Source organism: Pseudozyma hubeiensis (assembly GCF_000403515.1).
Source record: "Pseudozyma hubeiensis SY62 DNA, scaffold: PHS13, whole genome shotgun sequence".
NCBI classification, from domain to species: domain Eukaryota; kingdom Fungi; phylum Basidiomycota; class Ustilaginomycetes; order Ustilaginales; family Ustilaginaceae; genus Pseudozyma; species Pseudozyma hubeiensis.
The window spans coordinates 434,521-451,724 of NW_012133795.1; the positions used below are offsets into that span (position 1 = coordinate 434,521).

General features: G+C 57.0%; 6 protein-coding genes across 6 annotated transcripts; 2 read left to right on the top strand and 4 right to left on the bottom strand.

Annotated features, from left to right (window-relative positions):
* Positions 1-73: 73 nt before the first annotated feature.
* PHSY_001107 (hypothetical protein) lies at positions 74-2,695 on the bottom strand (the record flags this gene model as incomplete). Its single annotated transcript, XM_012331739.1, has 1 exon — positions 74-2,695. One exon carries the CDS (start codon positions 2,693-2,695, stop codon positions 74-76), a length of 2,622 nt encoding a protein of 873 aa, XP_012187129.1.
* Positions 2,696-2,833: 138 nt separating this feature from the next.
* Positions 2,834-5,109, bottom strand: PHSY_001108 (short-chain dehydrogenase/oxidoreductase; the record flags this gene model as incomplete). The annotated part of the gene is made up of 3 exons (XM_012331740.1): positions 2,834-3,208; positions 4,808-4,944; positions 5,016-5,109. 3 exons carry the CDS (start codon positions 5,107-5,109, stop codon positions 2,834-2,836), a joined length of 606 nt encoding a protein of 201 aa, XP_012187130.1.
* Positions 5,110-6,060: 951 nt separating this feature from the next.
* PHSY_001109 (hypothetical protein) lies at positions 6,061-7,761 on the bottom strand (the record flags this gene model as incomplete). The annotated part of the gene is made up of 1 exon (XM_012331741.1): positions 6,061-7,761. One exon carries the CDS (start codon positions 7,759-7,761, stop codon positions 6,061-6,063), a length of 1,701 nt encoding a protein of 566 aa, XP_012187131.1.
* A 686-nt stretch (positions 7,762-8,447) lies between these two features.
* PHSY_001110 (hypothetical protein) lies at positions 8,448-11,452 on the top strand (the record flags this gene model as incomplete). The annotated part of the gene is made up of 2 exons (XM_012331742.1): positions 8,448-8,923; positions 9,211-11,452. The coding sequence occupies 2 exons, from the start codon at positions 8,448-8,450 to the stop codon at positions 11,450-11,452; spliced, it is 2,718 nt and encodes a 905-aa protein (XP_012187132.1).
* A 1,114-nt stretch (positions 11,453-12,566) lies between these two features.
* Positions 12,567-13,370, top strand: PHSY_001111 (hypothetical protein; the record flags this gene model as incomplete). The annotated part of the gene is made up of 1 exon (XM_012331743.1): positions 12,567-13,370. One exon carries the CDS (start codon positions 12,567-12,569, stop codon positions 13,368-13,370), a length of 804 nt encoding a protein of 267 aa, XP_012187133.1.
* A 99-nt stretch (positions 13,371-13,469) lies between these two features.
* Positions 13,470-17,160, bottom strand: PHSY_001112 (hypothetical protein; the record flags this gene model as incomplete). The annotated part of the gene is made up of 2 exons (XM_012331744.1): positions 13,470-16,281; positions 17,096-17,160. The coding sequence occupies 2 exons, from the start codon at positions 17,158-17,160 to the stop codon at positions 13,470-13,472; spliced, it is 2,877 nt and encodes a 958-aa protein (XP_012187134.1).
* Between the last annotated feature and the right edge of the window lie 44 nt (positions 17,161-17,204).

Consider the following 17,204-nt stretch of genomic DNA (forward strand, 5'->3'; position numbering starts at 1 on the left):
TGAGAGAGGAGGAAGAAAACCATGGCGGTCAACGTTTGGCGGGAGTACCAGATCGAAAGCCCATTGCCATTGATCACATGTGGCCGCCGCCGAGATTGTTGAGGCCGCCACTCTGGTGCTGATGCGGGTTCTCGTCGAACGAGCTTCGATTGCCGAATCCATTCGGCGACGAGTTGATCATGGCGGGCATGCTCATCCCAGGTGGCATCGAGCCGGGCGGCGCCATCGGGATGCCTTGCATCTGACCGCTATCGGCTCGATTGAAGGGATGTGGATGACCGTGCTGCATCGAATGTCCGTGAGGCATCATGTGCGACCCCATCCCCACGTTCACCCCACCACCACCTCCGACACCGCCCGGCGGGACCATGCCTCCGCCGGGTGGCATCATGGAACCAGCTGCCATGTTGGGATCGCCGCCCTTGCGCTTGATCTTCTTGGCCCATCGCAGACCACACGCGTTGCAGAGCGTCTTTGGTCCCAGCGGTCCTTTGCGCCATTCGGGCGAGTCGACTCGGCCGCAGTCGGTGCAGACGTGGTCGCCGTCGTCCTGCTTTGGCTTCTTCTTGCGTCGCGCGTCGTCGGCGGCATTGCCGGTGCCATCCGCGCCGACACCGTTGGCGTTGCCCAGCATGCCTGCCGCCTCGTCGTCCGAGTCGTCGCCCGCAGAGACTCCGAGGCCCGTCAGCACATCGTCGCGCGCACTGTTGCCGCGCATGAGAGGACTGGTGGGATGCGACCCGATCGAGTTCTGCCGCGAGCTGTGACCTGGTCTTTGTTGAACAGGCTGCGTCGGCAAGATGCGTCCATCGGGGCCGACGGCGGCAGCGCCAAACATGGGATTGACCGGATGCGCCCATCCGCCTGCCATCGTCTCGTTCTCGAGCTCCTGCTTGAGCAGATCCGGGTGGTACGCTGCTGCGAACGAGTTGCGGTCGTGTTCGTTTTCGGGACCCGTTAGGTCCATATCGGCGATGAGCAGACGCAGCTTTTCGTTCTCGAGCTTGAGTTCGAGGAACGAGTCGAGCATGCTCGTATTCTTGCTCGGATAAGGGCGTGCCGAGCAGAAGAAGCACTGCAGCTGCGAGCGTGAGCTGCTCGTGGCGTCGCTCGTCGGCGTCTGCAGCGTCTGCTCCTGGCTCAGCGGATGCGCCGCTTTCGACCCGGTGGAGAGGCTGGCAACCATGCTCTCGGATTTCACCGCAGGTGTGTCAGTGGAACCGCTGTTGCCTGCACCCTTCTCGTTTTGCTGCTCGTCCTTGTCCTTGTCGCCGTCGCCTGCATCGCTGGCAGCAGCGGGCAAGGGCTCTGGTGGGAAGTACGGGTGGCCTGTGGCTTCAAAGACAATGTAGTCGCCGTCGCGCGTAAAAGCGTCGGCATGCTCGGCCTCGTTGCGACGCTCGTTGCTCTTGTCCTTCTCCTCAGCGGTGTCCCCCGCCGACGAATCGTTGTCCTTGGACGTCTTTTCCCCCTTTTTGGGTGGACGGATGGTCTTGGGCTTGGTCTTGAAGCGGTAGTAGGTCAAGAGCTCGCCTTTGCTGCTACGCATCCTGTCGATTTCACGCTCCACCGAAGCAGCATCCTGGGGGTGCACAAACTCGATGAGCTTGCGCCCCTTGAGTTCTTCGCTCTTCCAGCCCGTGAGGCCTTGAACGCTGGGACTGGCGAAGAGGATGGTGCCCTCCGGATCCAAGACGTGAACGAAGTCGAGCAACTCTTCGACGACGCGGCCGGTCCATCCCTTGCGCTTGGTGAAGTCGGTGGCTGCAGAAGAGCCGCTGGCGCTCACATCGACGCCGCGAAGGATTTGGCTGCCAAGACCAGGCGGATGACTGGCAGCATGTCCGCCCATCGCTGCCAACGCCTGTGACCCAGCAAACGAATGGCTCTGCTGACCTGCCGGATACAAGGACGGCGGCTGCGGGTAAGCGAGGCCGCTCCCGTATAGATCTTGGGCGCCACCGTCGATGCTGCTGAAGGAGCGCTGCCCAAAACCAGATGGCCCCATCGCCTCGGATCCGCTGCGGGACCTGCGATGGCGGAAAGGCGGACGTATCAAGTTGGTCTGCTGTCCATCCTGAGTGTAAGCAGGCATGGGTGTGGAGCCGATACTGTTCATGTCGCTGATGCCGCTGGAGCTGTCATTGTGCATCAGCATGGGCTTGTTCGCACCACCCTGCATGTGTATTGGGTTGATGGGTGCACCACCAAACGTCATGCGTCTACGCTTGCCCTGCGCGGAATCTTCGCTGCTGTTGGAGCCAGTACCTTCGGGTTCGTAGCCGCTCATACTGTTGTTGCCAAAGTTGATGTTGGAAGGTGCTTGCATGGACATGTTGCCCATCCCATCGGCGCCGCCCTGCATGAATTCCTGCATGTTGGCGGGCATACCATTCCAGGAGCCGTCTTGCTGCTGATTGGGCTGCGATGGATCGACGGTCCTCTGCGACTGACGCCTGGATGCAGGTGCCGAGACGGAACCGTTGAAGCCGAGATGGCCATAGGCGGCTGCAGCCGCTGCAGATGCAGAGGGATCCATTGCGTTGGGCGGCATGGACGGAATGAAACGTTGAGTGGGATTGATGTCCATGGATGGATTTGAGAGACCGGCGCCCGAATGCTGTGGCATCATCATCTGAGAGGAGTGGGAGAAGTTGGCGGCGGTATCGAAGCCGGAAAAGCCTTGATTTGACATGTCGTTCGAGGGATTGGACTGCAACATGCTTTGCATCGCCTCCTGGTTCATGGAGCCGTCATTGTTGAATAGAGGTGGGTTGAAGCCAGGCGGCTGTTCACCTCCTGAGCCGGACCAGCCCTGTTCCTGCATTTCTGCTCAGTTGTTAATCAGAACTGGCGCGGCGTTTGAATGGAAGCAAAGCTCGCAGGTGTCCGTACGAGCGATGGTGAGGTCGGAAACAATCGACGGATCGACTCTTGTCAATGCAGCTGTGCCGATTTCTATCGTTTTCAGCGTCGGGTAGGCAACGAGATGTACCTCGCGAGTTGCGTGCAGCTGTTTGGGGCAAAGCAGATGGACGGGACGCTGCGTTGAGTAGATTGAGCTGATGTCGATGTTCGAAGGATCCCTGCCAGCAGTCTGCGAGGCTTGATCAGCTTCGCCGAAATCAGAGTCGATGGAGCTCGAGCTGCGTAGGAGATCAACAACGATGGTTGCCTGAGCTGCGATTCGAGAGTCAGTGTCGAGATCCTGAACACAAGGCCTCGCAACTGACGACAACACCTGATTCTTGCTGGATCGCCGGGCGGCAGCAGAGTTTGTCTGGCTGAGGGGTGAGTCGAAAGGATGTACTGGTCAGGCTCTCCGGAAGGACGAGTGATGAAAGACGCTGCCGGTATGATCGGCGGTTGTCGAACGAGACGCTGGAAGAGCACGATGTGGGTTGCAGTGCAGAAACGATCGAAGCGAACCACCAAGCCGACGGTGCCAGAGGATGTGCTATTGAACGGCTGCCGTGTGGGAGGCAGAACACCCGTAAGGCCAGGAAAAGGCGTTGATGGAGGAGGTAGGAGAGGCTATGGATGATGGCAATGACGCAACGAGCAAGACATCAACGAGGAGGCCGAAGGGAGATGGAGGGCCCGACTTTGCAAGCAAACGGAAGCAGCACAATTGATCTCTCGTACAGACACGACCGCCTGTGCTAGGTGGACTCTGTGGTCCGGGCGGCACCTCTTTTCTGTTTCTTTGTGCTAACTTATCCAACTGACTTCTCAGCCGCCGAAGGGACACAAAGCGAGGGAGGTTCCGCGACGCAAAGGCAAAAGACCGACCACTGTAAGAGGCCGACAGACAGGCAGACAGACGGACGCCGCCTCTGAGAATTCATCAAGCAAGTTTTTTCTCGAGTCTCAAATGTGCCTTGCCTGTGTGCCGGCGAACGACCCTGTGCTCGTGCCAGAAACCATATCCGACGCGAGCGGGACAGCACGGTGGCAAAAGTGGCGATTGGAATTATTTCTCGAGGTGTTTCGCTTCTCTTCGTGTTTCTCCTTTCTTGTCGCTTGCGGTTCGCTATTGATTGACCCTTCCCTCGTCTCGCGCAGGTTTTGAAACCGGAATCAAGGGGCGTGTACCGCACCGCGATGGTCCCTGAAGTCCGTCGTGCTGGGCTGCGTTGTGCCTCTGTCCTTGCTCCTCTCCTCAAGCACTCGGCACGACTCCAGCTCGACTAACGTTGTCCAGACTAGCCTCAAGCCTGTACGTAGGCGAGGTCGATTCATCGTCCAGCACGCACAACGCGTAAGTCACATTGAAACGGCATGGGATCCTGCTTCAGGAGAAAGTCGGTGTGAACTCTGAAAAACAGAAGTGAGAATCCGTGGCTGCACGGCAAGTCTTCTGAGCGCCACACGAGCAGCGGAATGGAACGACGAGCAACGACGGGCGAACGAGGGTGGTGCAGTGCACTGCACGGTTGCTTTTTACCGAAACAAGCCAATCTGTGGTACGGTGTGGCAATGTGGTGTAAGTGTGCATTGCGAACGGAGCAGTCCCGCGCCAGCTTGCACATGGGCGGAAACGGTGTACGTTGAACGACAGGCGTGACAGCAGCGGAAGTCCTTCTTCAAGGGTTCGTGGACCCTTGGCGTTGAACCCTGAAATACCGACAACGCTAAAGAGACCCGGCCAACGAGCAACGATACGCGTCGGTGTTTGGCCGCATCCGATTATGAAATCAATACGGAAATCAATTTCGGCCTTCCAAAGATGTATCCACTGCAGATTGCTAACGCGAGGTGCAGCGGATTTTGTATACAAAGGGGAAAACAATGGAAGGTCCCACACCCGAATTTGAAAGGCACATTCACCGCTCGTAACACAGTCTTGCCGGGGCTTACATACGAAATTGTCCTTTCTTTCGTTTGACTTTCGACGAAAGGCGATCAACGCATCAGCAGCAGCATCAGCATCAGCGATCGACTCTGTAGGAGGAGAGCTGTGTATCCTTTTCGACACTGTGCAAGATAATCTCAGAGCGAGGCCGTCAACTGACTGTCGATGGCTTTTGAGCTTAGTATGGGCCCCCACATAGCTTCTGACGTTGCGAGGCTCCGATCATCATCTGTCAACTCGACAAGCAACCTCATCGTGATCAGTGCGAGCGTCGGTTGTGCGACCTACTGGTCAACTCCGGTTAGTGCCCCTTGAAAAGAAAATTGGTGCTGTTTTTCAGCTGTTTTCACTGAGAGCCACCCAGCATCCCTGTCGGTTTCCGAAGTTTTTTATGTTGGACCCTCGGGTCCGGACGCCACAGCCCCGGCGCCGTTCGTTGGAAGTCAACCTTGAAGCCATCTTCACCTTGGTCCACCCTCGCTTTGAAAAAAAGGCAAGAAGAAAAAGCTGGAGCTCGGCTCTTGAACTCCCCCACGAACCGCACAAACCGGCTTGAAATGCGAATCGCCGCAACTTCTGGGGCGCCTTGCTGTGGTTTCTGCAACCTACAAACTCAGTCGGGTATCATCGGCATCTCGATCAGCCAAACAATGTCAGCGTGCAACGACAACGGCCTATTGGAACTGAGTCCAAGTTGAACCTTCCTGGTGCCTGAGCAACACAACCACACGTCAGGCCCTCGTCTTACAGCCTGACAACTATCCTGCTCGAGCTTCTTCTCGTATATAGTGGTCGCGTCACCTGACTGGCTGGCCGAGATGGATTCTTGTGCTCAGACCCGCGCCAGGCACGCATCACCGCACGAGACCTATGTACTTTTTCAGCTCCGCTCCAAAAGCTGAATGCAAATGTTACGGATATCGTCGCAGATGCTCGGTGCCCGGCGCCTTATTGCAGCGTTGGTAAAGCTCGGCATGCAACTGCAGAATCGCCGTTTTGCTACCGTGCTACTGATTTGCGATGTAGAAGCTTTTGGTCTAACATTTCATCCTTTTTTTCGTGGTTTCTTCATAAGGTGTCCAACGCTCTCTCAGCACACACCACGGATGCTTGGTCTCCCAAGGTCACACAAGCTCGTGATCACGCCTCCTCGCGTGGCAGCATAACAAATTCAGTCAAGATGATTGGAGGTTGACTTCGACAGTTCACTCTTCCTCATCCGTCGTTTCATCGTCGGCAGCAGCTGCTTTGTCGGCCATGACGTATCCCTCGACGATCAGACTCGCACCTTGGGCAAGGCCGTCGACATCCTTCAACTGCGTGCTGCCAGCCTGTGCTGCCTCGATGCGCTTTCTCGGGTAGCCGGTCACCAGGCTGAATTTGAACTCGTGCTCGTAGCCTTGCGGTTTCTGACTCGTGGCGCCGTCGATATCTGTCGAAACAGAAGAGGTCTCGACAAAGGCGAACACAGCATCCACCGTGTCTGCAGGAGAAAAGCGCCTTGTCAACGTTTTCCCGCTCGGCAGTCGAAAGCTCAACTTGACCGCATCAGCCGAAGCGACAGGCTCTGCTGGTACGAGATGGTGGCGAGCCCATCTTTGCCAGGCCTGCTTCTTGCGTTCCGCCTGTTCTTTCCGCTCCTGCTCGTCTCGCTGTCGTTGCACTTCCAACGCCTTCAGCCGCTCTTCTTCGCGCTTCTGTGTAATTCGTTCGGCGTCGCGACGACTGGCTTCCTGGTAGGCACGATCTTGGTCGGCTCGAAGCTGACGCTCCATCTCGCGGTGACGCTTCTCAGCTCTCAGCCGGTCCAGGTATGTGCGGGTTCTCGGCAGTAGCACGTCGGAGATGTGGGAAGCAATCGTTGCAGCCGAGGTGGCCGTCGACGGCGAGCCTTCGAGCCTTGAGAGCACCGCTGCTCGAGGCGAGGAAGACGATGATGCTGCCGAGCTCCTGCTCGACGAGCGCGATGGCTGCAATGCGACGAAGGCGACAAAAGGGTATGTGGTGGCTTGAAGCGTGGTAGCAACTTGATGCGCTTCGCGCTCTCTGACGTCCCCGCCCCACACAACGAAATCGTCCCTCGACAGTAGCTCGACGAGATCGCTGTCGGTCAAGGTGGTTTGCTTGAAGCGGTCTACGTCTCCATGCTCGCGGCTGACCAAGATGATGGCGAGGATCTTGATCTGCTCCTTGGCGGTACGCAGCGCGTCCGAGTAGCCGCCGATGAAGAAAGGAGGCAGCATCATTGTCGGTGGCGCTCTGGTCGCCGAGTCTTCGGACGAAATTGCTGAGCGAGACGACGAGGCTCCGGTATCCTGCTCGAGCTCCCGTACGAAATTCTCCGCCGAGGTGCGGGGATCCGATCGGCTGAGTGTACGTGATCCAGGACTGCCGCCAAAAAGTGAAGGGAACAACGTTCTGATGCGAAGCAGACGTGCGAGGAAGAGCAGTATACCTGATGCTATGGAAAGTGGAAAGGTCAAGGCTGTCCAGATCATCTGCGCAACGCTCATCGTGCCGCCATCGGCGCCGCCTCGGGGATGAGGACGCAAGCCGGCGCCTCCAGGGAGACCACTCGGCGCACCGGTGCCAGCGTTGAATGCACGTCTCGAAGCGCTGTACGGCGAAGATGTATTTGCAAACGACTGGTCGAGGTCCATCGAGCCGCGGATCCGAGAGTCTTGAGCGAAGGACCTGGCGATGGTCTCGTCATCTGCTCCACTTCTTCTGCGTTCGGCGGTGCTGTCCTCCTCGACGAGCCGTGCAGCGCGAGTCACATCCCAACCCTCTACTTCCAGCAGAGTCGCCAGCATGTCATCGTCCGGGACCGATCCGCTGGAGCTTTGCAGCACGGATCGCAGACTGGCAATGGCATCCTGCTGGCCTGCAGAGCGCGGCGTGGCCATGATTGCTGCGGAAGGATGCAGCGCTTTGCGAAATTATCTACAAATCTCGGGGAGCGGCCTTGGATGCTTGTTCTGTTCCGCCTAAAATCCGAAGATGACCCCAAGGTGGTCAGGTCAGCCGACGAGTATGCCTCGATGCCTGTGTATATGCCCTATCGTGAAGCACACAAGAGCATGACCACGAGGGACCTCGCGAGATGCGATGTTAGTTCTCTAAGCGATGGTTGCGGCGCGGAAAGTCGTTGCGAGGTAGATTGATGGTGGTGGTGAGGTGTATGTTTGGTGTTGCTGATGACCTAGTCGTGTTGGCGTGGTGTTCGAAGTCTGACGCTTCACCATGCATACAGCGCAGCGAGTATCCTCTTCCGTGGCACCGTGCGCCAATGCTGCTGAGCCCAGATTTCTGACAAGCAAGAATGTTCGGAACTCGGTGTCAGCTCTTGATTCTTCTTTTTTTGACTTTTCTTATGATTTTGCAGCGTGTTGAGCTCTGGTGAGCAAAAATTTCGCCTTGAACTCATCAGCGCAACCGCACCTCCTTCTTCATCCTCTTCTATCATATACCCCAAGGTCCCCTCGCTTATTTCGCTAGAGAACAGCTTCGCAGCCCTCGAAAGCCATCTGCGCCGCTCAAGAGGTGCGAGAGCTAGTCTCAGCCGACGGCACTCACGAGCAAATCTCTCACCATGAAGTCGTCGTTCAAATTTTCGAACCTGTGCGGCACAGTCTACCAGGGCGGCAATGTAGTCTTCTCCGCGGACGGCGACTCGATCTATTCGCCCGTGGGCAACCGTCTCTCCATTTTCAACCTCGTGCGCAACACATCGACGACGCTCCCGTTCGAGACAAGGAAGCCCATCGCCCGCATCGCACTGTCTCCCGCCAACCAAGCCATCGTCTTGGTCGCGGACGAGGATGGACGCGCTCTCCTCATCAACACCCTCAGAAGGTCGTTGCTGGCGCAGATGAACTTCAAGCAGCCGCTTCGCGATGCACAGTTTTCCAACGACGGCAAGTTCCTCGCAGTCACCTATGCCAACCAGATCAAAGTGTGGAGGACTCCTTCGCACCTCGCTCGAGAATTCGCCCCTTTCATCTTGCATCGAACCTACACCGGACACTTTGACGATGTGCTCAGCATCCGCTGGACAAAGAACAGCAGGTACGTTCCTCTCATCCGACACTGCAGATGCAGGGGTATCGCCAAACGATCTCGACCTCCAGCGCGGTCCCGCCGATGCCACTTCCGAGGATGCTTCCAAAAACTAAACTGATTTAATGAGTCCGCTGATCAATAGCGGAGAACTTCGCACATGTCTGAGGAGCATCGCGAGACCCGAGAGTCGAGATTGTTCAGGCTTCCTGTCTTGCCGACCGCTGGTCATGTCCGAATGGCGCATCAGTACTGTACTGACACCTTGACATCCTCGACCCCTAACGACACGACAGATTCTTCATCACAACATCAAAAGACATGACTGCTCGACTGTACTCGCTCGACCAGGTGGAGGGCTTCCGACCCAAAACCTTCACCGGTCATCGCGACGCCGTCATCGGCGCCTACTTTTCCAAGGATGAAAAGACCATCTACACCGTCTCGCGCGACGGCTCCTGCTTCGCGTGGCAGGGCAAGCATAATGATGACGACGACCAGGATGCCGATATGCAAGAAGATGATGAAGACGTTTGGCAGCCAAACGAAGGCGGCAAGGACGGCAGCTCCTCCCAGCAGGCCGACAATGCGGTCGGTCTCACCAGATGGGGCATCGCCAGCAAGCACTACTTTATGCAGACCGGAGCCAAGACCGTCTGCGCCAGCTTCCACCAGCAAGGTTCGCTTCTGGTCGTCGGCTTCTCCAACGGCATCTTTGGTCTGTGGGAGATGCCCGACTTCAACCCGATCCACACGCTCAGCATCAGCCAGGAAACGATCACAATCGTCGCGATCAACGCTAGCGGCGAATGGCTCGCCTTCGGCGCCCACCGTCTCGGCCAGCTCCTTGTGTGGGAGTGGGCCAGCGAGTCGTACATCCTCAAGCAGCAAGGTCACTACTACGACATGAACACCGTTGGCTTCGCTTCCGACGGTTCAGTAGCAGCTACGGGAGGCGACGACGGCAAGATCAAGCTCTGGAACACTGCCAGCGGGTTCTGCACCGCCACCTTCTCGGAACACTCTGCTTCTGTCTCGTGCATCGAGTTTGCCAAACAGGGTCAGGTGCTCTTCAGTGCCAGTTTGGACGGAACGGTGAGGGCCTACGATCTGGTTCGATATCGCAATTTCCGCACATTGACCAGTCCTGAACCGGTGCAATTCGTCAGTCTGGCCGTCGACCCTTCGGGCGAAGTGGTGTGCGCGGGCAGCGCCGACACGTTTGAGATCTACATGTGGAGCGTACAGACCGGCAAGCTTCTCGACATTCTCTCCGGCCACGAAGGACCCGTCTCTGGGCTTTCGTTTAGTCCTGATGGCAGCGGCGTCTTGGCCAGTGTCAGTTGGGACAAGACGGTGCGCACGTGGGAGGTCTTCAGGACCACGCAGAGTGTCGAGACGTTTACGCTGAATGCCGATGGCTTAGCGGTGGGCTTCCGACCGGACGGACGAGAGATCTGCGCTTCGACGTTGGATGGCTACCTCGCTTTCTTCGATCCGCTCGAAGGCAAGCAGACGGGTGTGGTCGAGTGCCGCCGCGACATTGCCGGTGGACGCAAGGTCAACGACAAGATTGCACGACGCAACACGGCGAGCGGAGCCTGTTTCACGACCGTCTGCTATAGCGCCGACGGTGCGTGCATTCTGGCAGGAGGCAATGCCAACTATGTGTGCCTGTACGACGTCAAGGAGCGCGTCCTGCTCAAGCGCTGGGAGCTCACCAAGAACCTGGCACTCGACGGTACTCAGGACAAGCTGGATAGCCGTCGCGTCACAGCAGCGGGTGCGATCGATCTGGTGGATGATCGCGAAGACGAGGCGGATCTGCTTCCCACGGAACGGGTCGATCAGTCGCTGCCGGGAGCCCAGCGCGGCGACGCCACCAAGAGGACGACGCGCGCCATCTCACGCGCCAAGTGCGTGCGATTCGCGCCCACCGGTCGATCGTGGGCAGCTACCTCCACATCAGGTCTTCTGATCTACAGCCTCGACGAGCAAGCAGCATTCGATCCGCTGGATCTCGACATGGACCTGACGCCACAAGCTGTCCGCGAAGCCTCGACGCGCGGGGAGCATCTGTTGGCCGTGGTTGGAGCGTGCCGATTGGGCGAGAGACCATTGATGGCCGAAGTGTACGAGCGAACCTCTGCAGCCGACATCATGTTGGTATCGCAGCAGCTACCACTGGTTCACCTGCCGACGGTGCTGCGATTGATCGCGGAGCGTCTGCAGCCGAGCAGCGGTAGCCCACACGTCGAGTTCCACCTTCGTTGGATCGCAGCCATCTTTTCGGTGCGCGGTGGCGAGATCAAGGCCAAGGCATCGACCGAGTACGCACCGGTGTTGCGAGCCGTTCAGGTGGCGTTGAACGAGCTGCGTGCCAACGTGAAGCGCATCAGCGACGAGAATCTGTATTCGCTGCTGTACGTTTGGAATAGCGTTGAGAAGGCAGAGAAGCGGAAACGTGGTGGTAGTAGCAGCGGCAAAGTCAATGGAGCTGCTAGCCTGGGTGAGCTGATGGAGGTCGAGGCGCTGTAAGGAGTCGAAGCTGTTACCACTATTTTGGGTTGCAACATTATACTGCTATCACCGGCGGTCATGTGGACTTGTGTGTGTGACCTCGGATTCATGTGAGTGGGCCGATGACGCTCGGCCATTTCGGCCACGGATGATCATTCAGTACTTGCGCATAAGGCACCGAGGTGGACCTTGATTGAGTTGGCAGTCCAAAGCAGGCGCACTTCCGCCTTTAGCACTGCAGAGTCAAGACGAAGTCAAGCGCAACGATAAGCGTCTCTTTCCGCCGTTTGAGATCCACTGAAGTTACTTGTAGAAGTATTTTTCTTCAAGGCACAGAGTCGCCAAACGCCGTGGACCCTCGCCACGACCCTGGGGTCTAACCGGCACGCAAGCAGCAGCTTTTTTGAATTCTTCCACCCGGCTTTTCCAGCCTCGGCTTTTTACTTTTTTTTTTCCATCAACCGAGATGACTGATAATGTGCCCTCGCCACCCATGATACGAAGCGCGGGATAGTGCGGTGCGGACGCACTTTGCCCACTGTTTTTTTCCCACCTGTGCGGTGACAAGGCAATATTGGCCCGCGCACTTAGTTGAGCCGAGCGAGATATCGCAGATGTGAGAAATCTGTCAGCGCCCACTGTCCTCGAGGTTCGTTTCGTCTCACTTCCATACAATCTCCATCCGCATCATCCTATATCGACAGGTTTACACTAGACGCTTGGGAAAGCCTCGCTACACGGCGTCTTGAACCTCTCAGTGGACAGCGTGTCCATCTCTCCAACCATCTGACACGAAACATACATCTTCGAGGTCATCTTACCCTATTGCACCCCTACGGATTCGCGCTACCCAACCCCATCGGTTCTTACCGTTCACGGATCAGGATCTCGTCTTAGACCTACTGCTCGCAACTCTACTGCTTGCATCTCTGACCGCTGCAGGCGAGGTTGATTGTCATCTGCCACCATTTCTGCGTCGGCCATCGCTAGCCCTGTCAGGCGTGTTTTGACAGCTCATACCCGACAGCATCGCCCTTCCCCTCGGGGCTTGAATCAGCTTCAGCCCACGTGCCAACCGTCTAGCTCTCAGCGGCGGTCACTTTCGGTGTTCCGCACGCCATCCTCATCAAAGATGTCGTCCTCCACTCCAACACAATCCGCCACTGATTCTTCCACCACACCACCGCTGAGGCTCCGATACATCGATGCATCAACCGCACAAAAGATCGACGAAGAGCTCATGTCCGCCACCGGTGGGTTCTCCATCGATCAACTCATGGAGCTCGCCGGTCTCTCCTGTGCACAAGCCGTGTTTGAGTGTTATCCACCCACCAAATACCCCAACGTTCTCGTCGCATGCGGTCCGGGAAACCAAGGTGGTGATGGTCTCGTAGCAGCGCGCCATCTCTACCACTTTGGCTACGAACCGCTCGTCTGGTACCCCAAACAGGGCAAAACGGAGCTCTTCGCGAGACTCAAAGTCCAACTTCAGAATCTCGGCCTTCGCTTTGTTCCGCAGGACGACTTCGAGGATGCCCTCGAGGAAGCCGACGTCGTACTCGACAGCGTCTTCGGCTTCTCCTTCAAAGGCGAGGTACGAGAACCGTTCAAAGGACCGCTGGAAAACCTCAAGTACGAATCAAGGATCGAGTTCGAAGCGAGGAAGAAGATGCCTCCCATCGTATCCGTAGACATCCCCAGTTCGTGGGACGTCGAAAAGGGAAACGTCAACAACACTTTTACGCCGAGCGTACTGATCAGCCTCTCGGCACCAAAGTTGGGCGCGTTGGGCTTCGCAGGGAGACACTTTTTGGGCGGCAGATTCTTGAGCGAGGATCTCGAGGCAAAGTTTGATCTGCAGTTGCCGGATTACCCGGGCACGGAACAGGTGGTCGAGATTACAGGTGCGAAACCGTTGGAGAGTCAAGAGGCGTGATTGTTCCTGGAAGGCAAGTGTGAAATTGCTAATGTCTCACGACGATCGATTATCGAGTGTGACAGTGCGTGTGGGAAAAGGAGGGAATGAGAAAAGACATCACAGCAAAAACTTCAACTCTTGATCCGACAAGATGGTCAAGAAATCCCTGTTCTCTCCCCCCGCGGATTCTGCTCGGTCCGACTTGTTGTGCGCTACGATCTCGCGGAAACTCTTTGCCAGCACCTCCGCCTTTGCGATCACCGTCTCTGCATGAAAATCGCCGGTGAGAGAGTTGAAGTACTGCAGGATTTCGTCAAAGTGCTCCAGATACCTCGTCAGATAGTCCCTGTGCAACTCGAGCAGTGCCAGTGCGCAGAACAAATGGAAGCATCTGCTCAACCCCCATCCCTCTTCCTCTGCAGGTTCTGCTGCCCAACAAGCTTCCCAAATGTTGAGCGTCTCGTCGAACGTAAATTCGCGCTTGAAGCGAACGAGCAGCCATCGGAAGCAGAAGAACAGGTTGAGCGAATCGGTGTGCTCCAGATGCGTATACAGCGCAGGATCCATGATCGAGATGAGCTTCTGCAGCAAGACGAGTTGCGTCTTCATGCCGGATTGATCTCGGTAGAAGTTGGATTTGGTTCGTTCCATGAATCCGACGAAGCACCAGAATGTGCGCACCTCGTCTCCGTCGCAGATGATGTAGAGCGGGGAGCAGAGGTCAGACATTCCTTGCACGTAGCCTGCCAGCAGTCCTTGACCAGTCTTTGCAGCGCTATCATCATCGGTCGAAGGAGCGTCGAGCGATTGCTCGGCTTCCCAGAGCCCGTAAGTCAGCAAGATCTCTCCGAGCCTCGCGGTGTGCGGATTGGGATCTTGCATCGGATCGGCGTTGGGATCAGCAGCGAAGCTTGCATCGCGTTCGAAAAGGGGCTGAGTTCGATCGGTACGCAGACAGTCGACGCGGACTCGATGCTGCTGCTCTCGAAACTCTTCCGACGCGAGGAGCTGGTCGTCGGTTTGCCATCGTGCCTTGTAGGTGTGATACTCGACCTCTCGCTGCTCCCAGATGGCTGCGCGCGATTCCGAAGTGGCATCAAAGGGGATCGCATCGAGCAGGAAGGGCCACGCAAGCTTTCTTGCTTGATTCGTCAAGCCATTGACAAAGACGCGGTGACGAATTTCGCCAATCGGATGCAAGGGACGGCCGGTGCTGCCATCGAACAGGGAACGCCATTCTTGCTCGTCGAGACCGGCTTGAGATGTCGCATTTTCGGTGCTGAGGTCCGCTGATCGAGCTTCGCGTTCAGAGGTGGGCCTCGGCAGGTCGTATATCTTTTCCAGCAGCTCAAACGCGCCCAGTTCGCTTCCTTCGGTCCGGTTGCCTAAAGAGCTGGAAGGACGGCCATGTACGCCCGTCGCAGAAGCATCAGATACGGCCCCGATGGCTGCAGCCAAACGCTGTTCCTTGCGCCGATTGCGCTCGCCCTCCTCTGCCACGAGACGCGCCCAACGCGCTAGGTAGACTCTGGCACTGTCGTAGTACTCGCCCGTGCCGCTCTTGTTGGCGATGCTCGAGGTACGCCATTCCCATTCGCCCTCGTTGGGCCCGAGAGGAACAGGACCGGCTTGCGCAAACGACTGCACAGGACCAGGCAGATGTGGAACGTAAGGTTTAGCGAGCGGATGCGAAAGCACGGCGTGCGAAGCGTGCCGAGCCTTCTGCGTGAAGCTGGCGAAGGAGGAGAGCACGGACATGCGTGCGCTCTTGGCCATGACGGTGAAATTGTCCATGGCAAGCTCGTTGTTGCGTTTCGGGGTGGTGTTGCCGGGCAGAGATTGATGGAGAGGGCTCATGGAGTATGCATTCTCGGAGAGATCCTGACTCCAAGCAGCATTGGCCGGATTCGGGTTGGGCATGTCGATGGCATCATCGTCAAACAGCGGCGTATTGTGGGTCTCGAGATCGGCACGAGATGGGTTGACGAGGAAGAGGTTGGGATCGAGGGCGCTGCGGTGGACGTTGGCGTACCTGCGAAGCTGCTGAACGAGCTCATCACCGCCCCAGGTGGGAGATGGCGAGGTACACCGAAGGGATGTGCGATGGGAAGACGAAGCGGACCAAGATGAGGAGCTGGGAAGCGTGGAGAGCCGGGAACCATCATCGGCGTTAGCTTGGGCAGCTGTGGAGGCAGCGGCAGCAGCAGCATCAGCTGAGGCGGTCTGCTTAGCTCTATGCATGGAGAGGACAGTGCTCTTGCTCTCGTCATCATGAAAGTAGAGCGTCGGCATGGCGACGCCCCCGACCTGACTGACGGTGACAGTACCATACCACGAGCTGATGCTGGGTGTCTTGATGGTGAAGCTATATATGCGGGACAGAGGCAGCGAGAACGCATAGGCAGAGGAGGTGGGTGGCTCTGCGATGAGCATCGAATCTTCGTCGTCGTCGTCATCACCCTCGACAGCTTCTAGGCTCTTTCGTGGATCGAGTTGGGTATCGTCGGCTGCTTTGGCAGAGGTGGTGTACTCGATGCGAACGAATTTCTCGAGCTCTTGGCGCTGCTCTACAAGGCTTTCTGGGAGGAAGGAGAGCAGCACTTTGGCACCTGGCTTGGCCGATCCAGGTCTGCTGAGAGCGAGATAGCCGGGTATATTGTGCTTTGCATAGGGGGAGGGGTGGACATACACCTTGGATTTGGACCACAGCAGCGTATGTGATGGAGACGCAGAGTCCCTGTTCGAATCTTCTTGAGCTGATTGCGACGTCGAGGCGGTCAATGAAGCTGGAAAACCCTTTTCCGCTGCTGGCTGTGCGGCATTTGGTGCTGTCGAAGAAGCGACTGCGTCGCCGTCGCTGTCGTGGTGGCCGTGGCTGTGGTGAGCCATTGCTGTTGCATATGTATCAAGCCGGTCCGCAGGCACGTTCCTGGTTGGTCGAGATTGATCTTGAGGCCATTCTTTGGCCGTCGTAATCTATAGTTAGTCCACTGCGCACGATTGTGTCCGAGCAGAACAGAACAGTAGACCGGAAGGACGAAGGAAGGCAATTTGGGAGGGCATGATAAGGAACAGGCAACTGTTCACAGCCAAGAAGCCTCCACATGCCCAATCGACGCACGACGTGACGCTCAACTGAGCCTTCTGCTTGCGCACAGCTTTTCGCTGGGCTGTGTAAAAATTGCCTTGCGAACCACAAAACTACACTCGAAAAAGAAGGACACAAAATCCTGGAAGCCAACAAGCAACTACTCGACATTCGAAGACTGTCACCAATGCACAATCGTTGCGAATTCGGCGGCTACGTATGTGTCGGATTCTCGAAGACCATCAACACAGTCGAGTCTGGTGACCAGACCCATGGCGCCCGCAGTTGGGAAGGAATGATTCAAGTGTCGTTGTCTGATTATTAGAGATGCTGCTCTGCATACAATTAGGTTTGGCGGCACGTGACCAAGACCATGCAGCGCGCAACGCGCCCACAACACGTCTTTTTCGCCCTTTTCTTCGGAGTGTTCGATTTTTGATCAAGCTCAAAGGGAGGAGGATACGCAGCGCATCATAGCAGTCACACTGAATGCACAGCGCAGCGCAGCGCGGCCACGACCTTTCCTTCCTCCACGCTTGCACAGGCCGCGACCAAAGCTGCGACTTCGTACTCCGTGCCCTGACTTCCACATCGGTCCATCCACCTCCATCTATATCCTCCAGCCGCAACCACCTACTGTATCTCGTCCGCGTACCTGCATCGCCGTGCGGGTCCCATCTGCGTGTCGTCCGCAACGCGACCTGCTTCATAAGAGTACATCAATTACGGCTAAAGACACGGGCAGATACAAAGACGCACCCCCC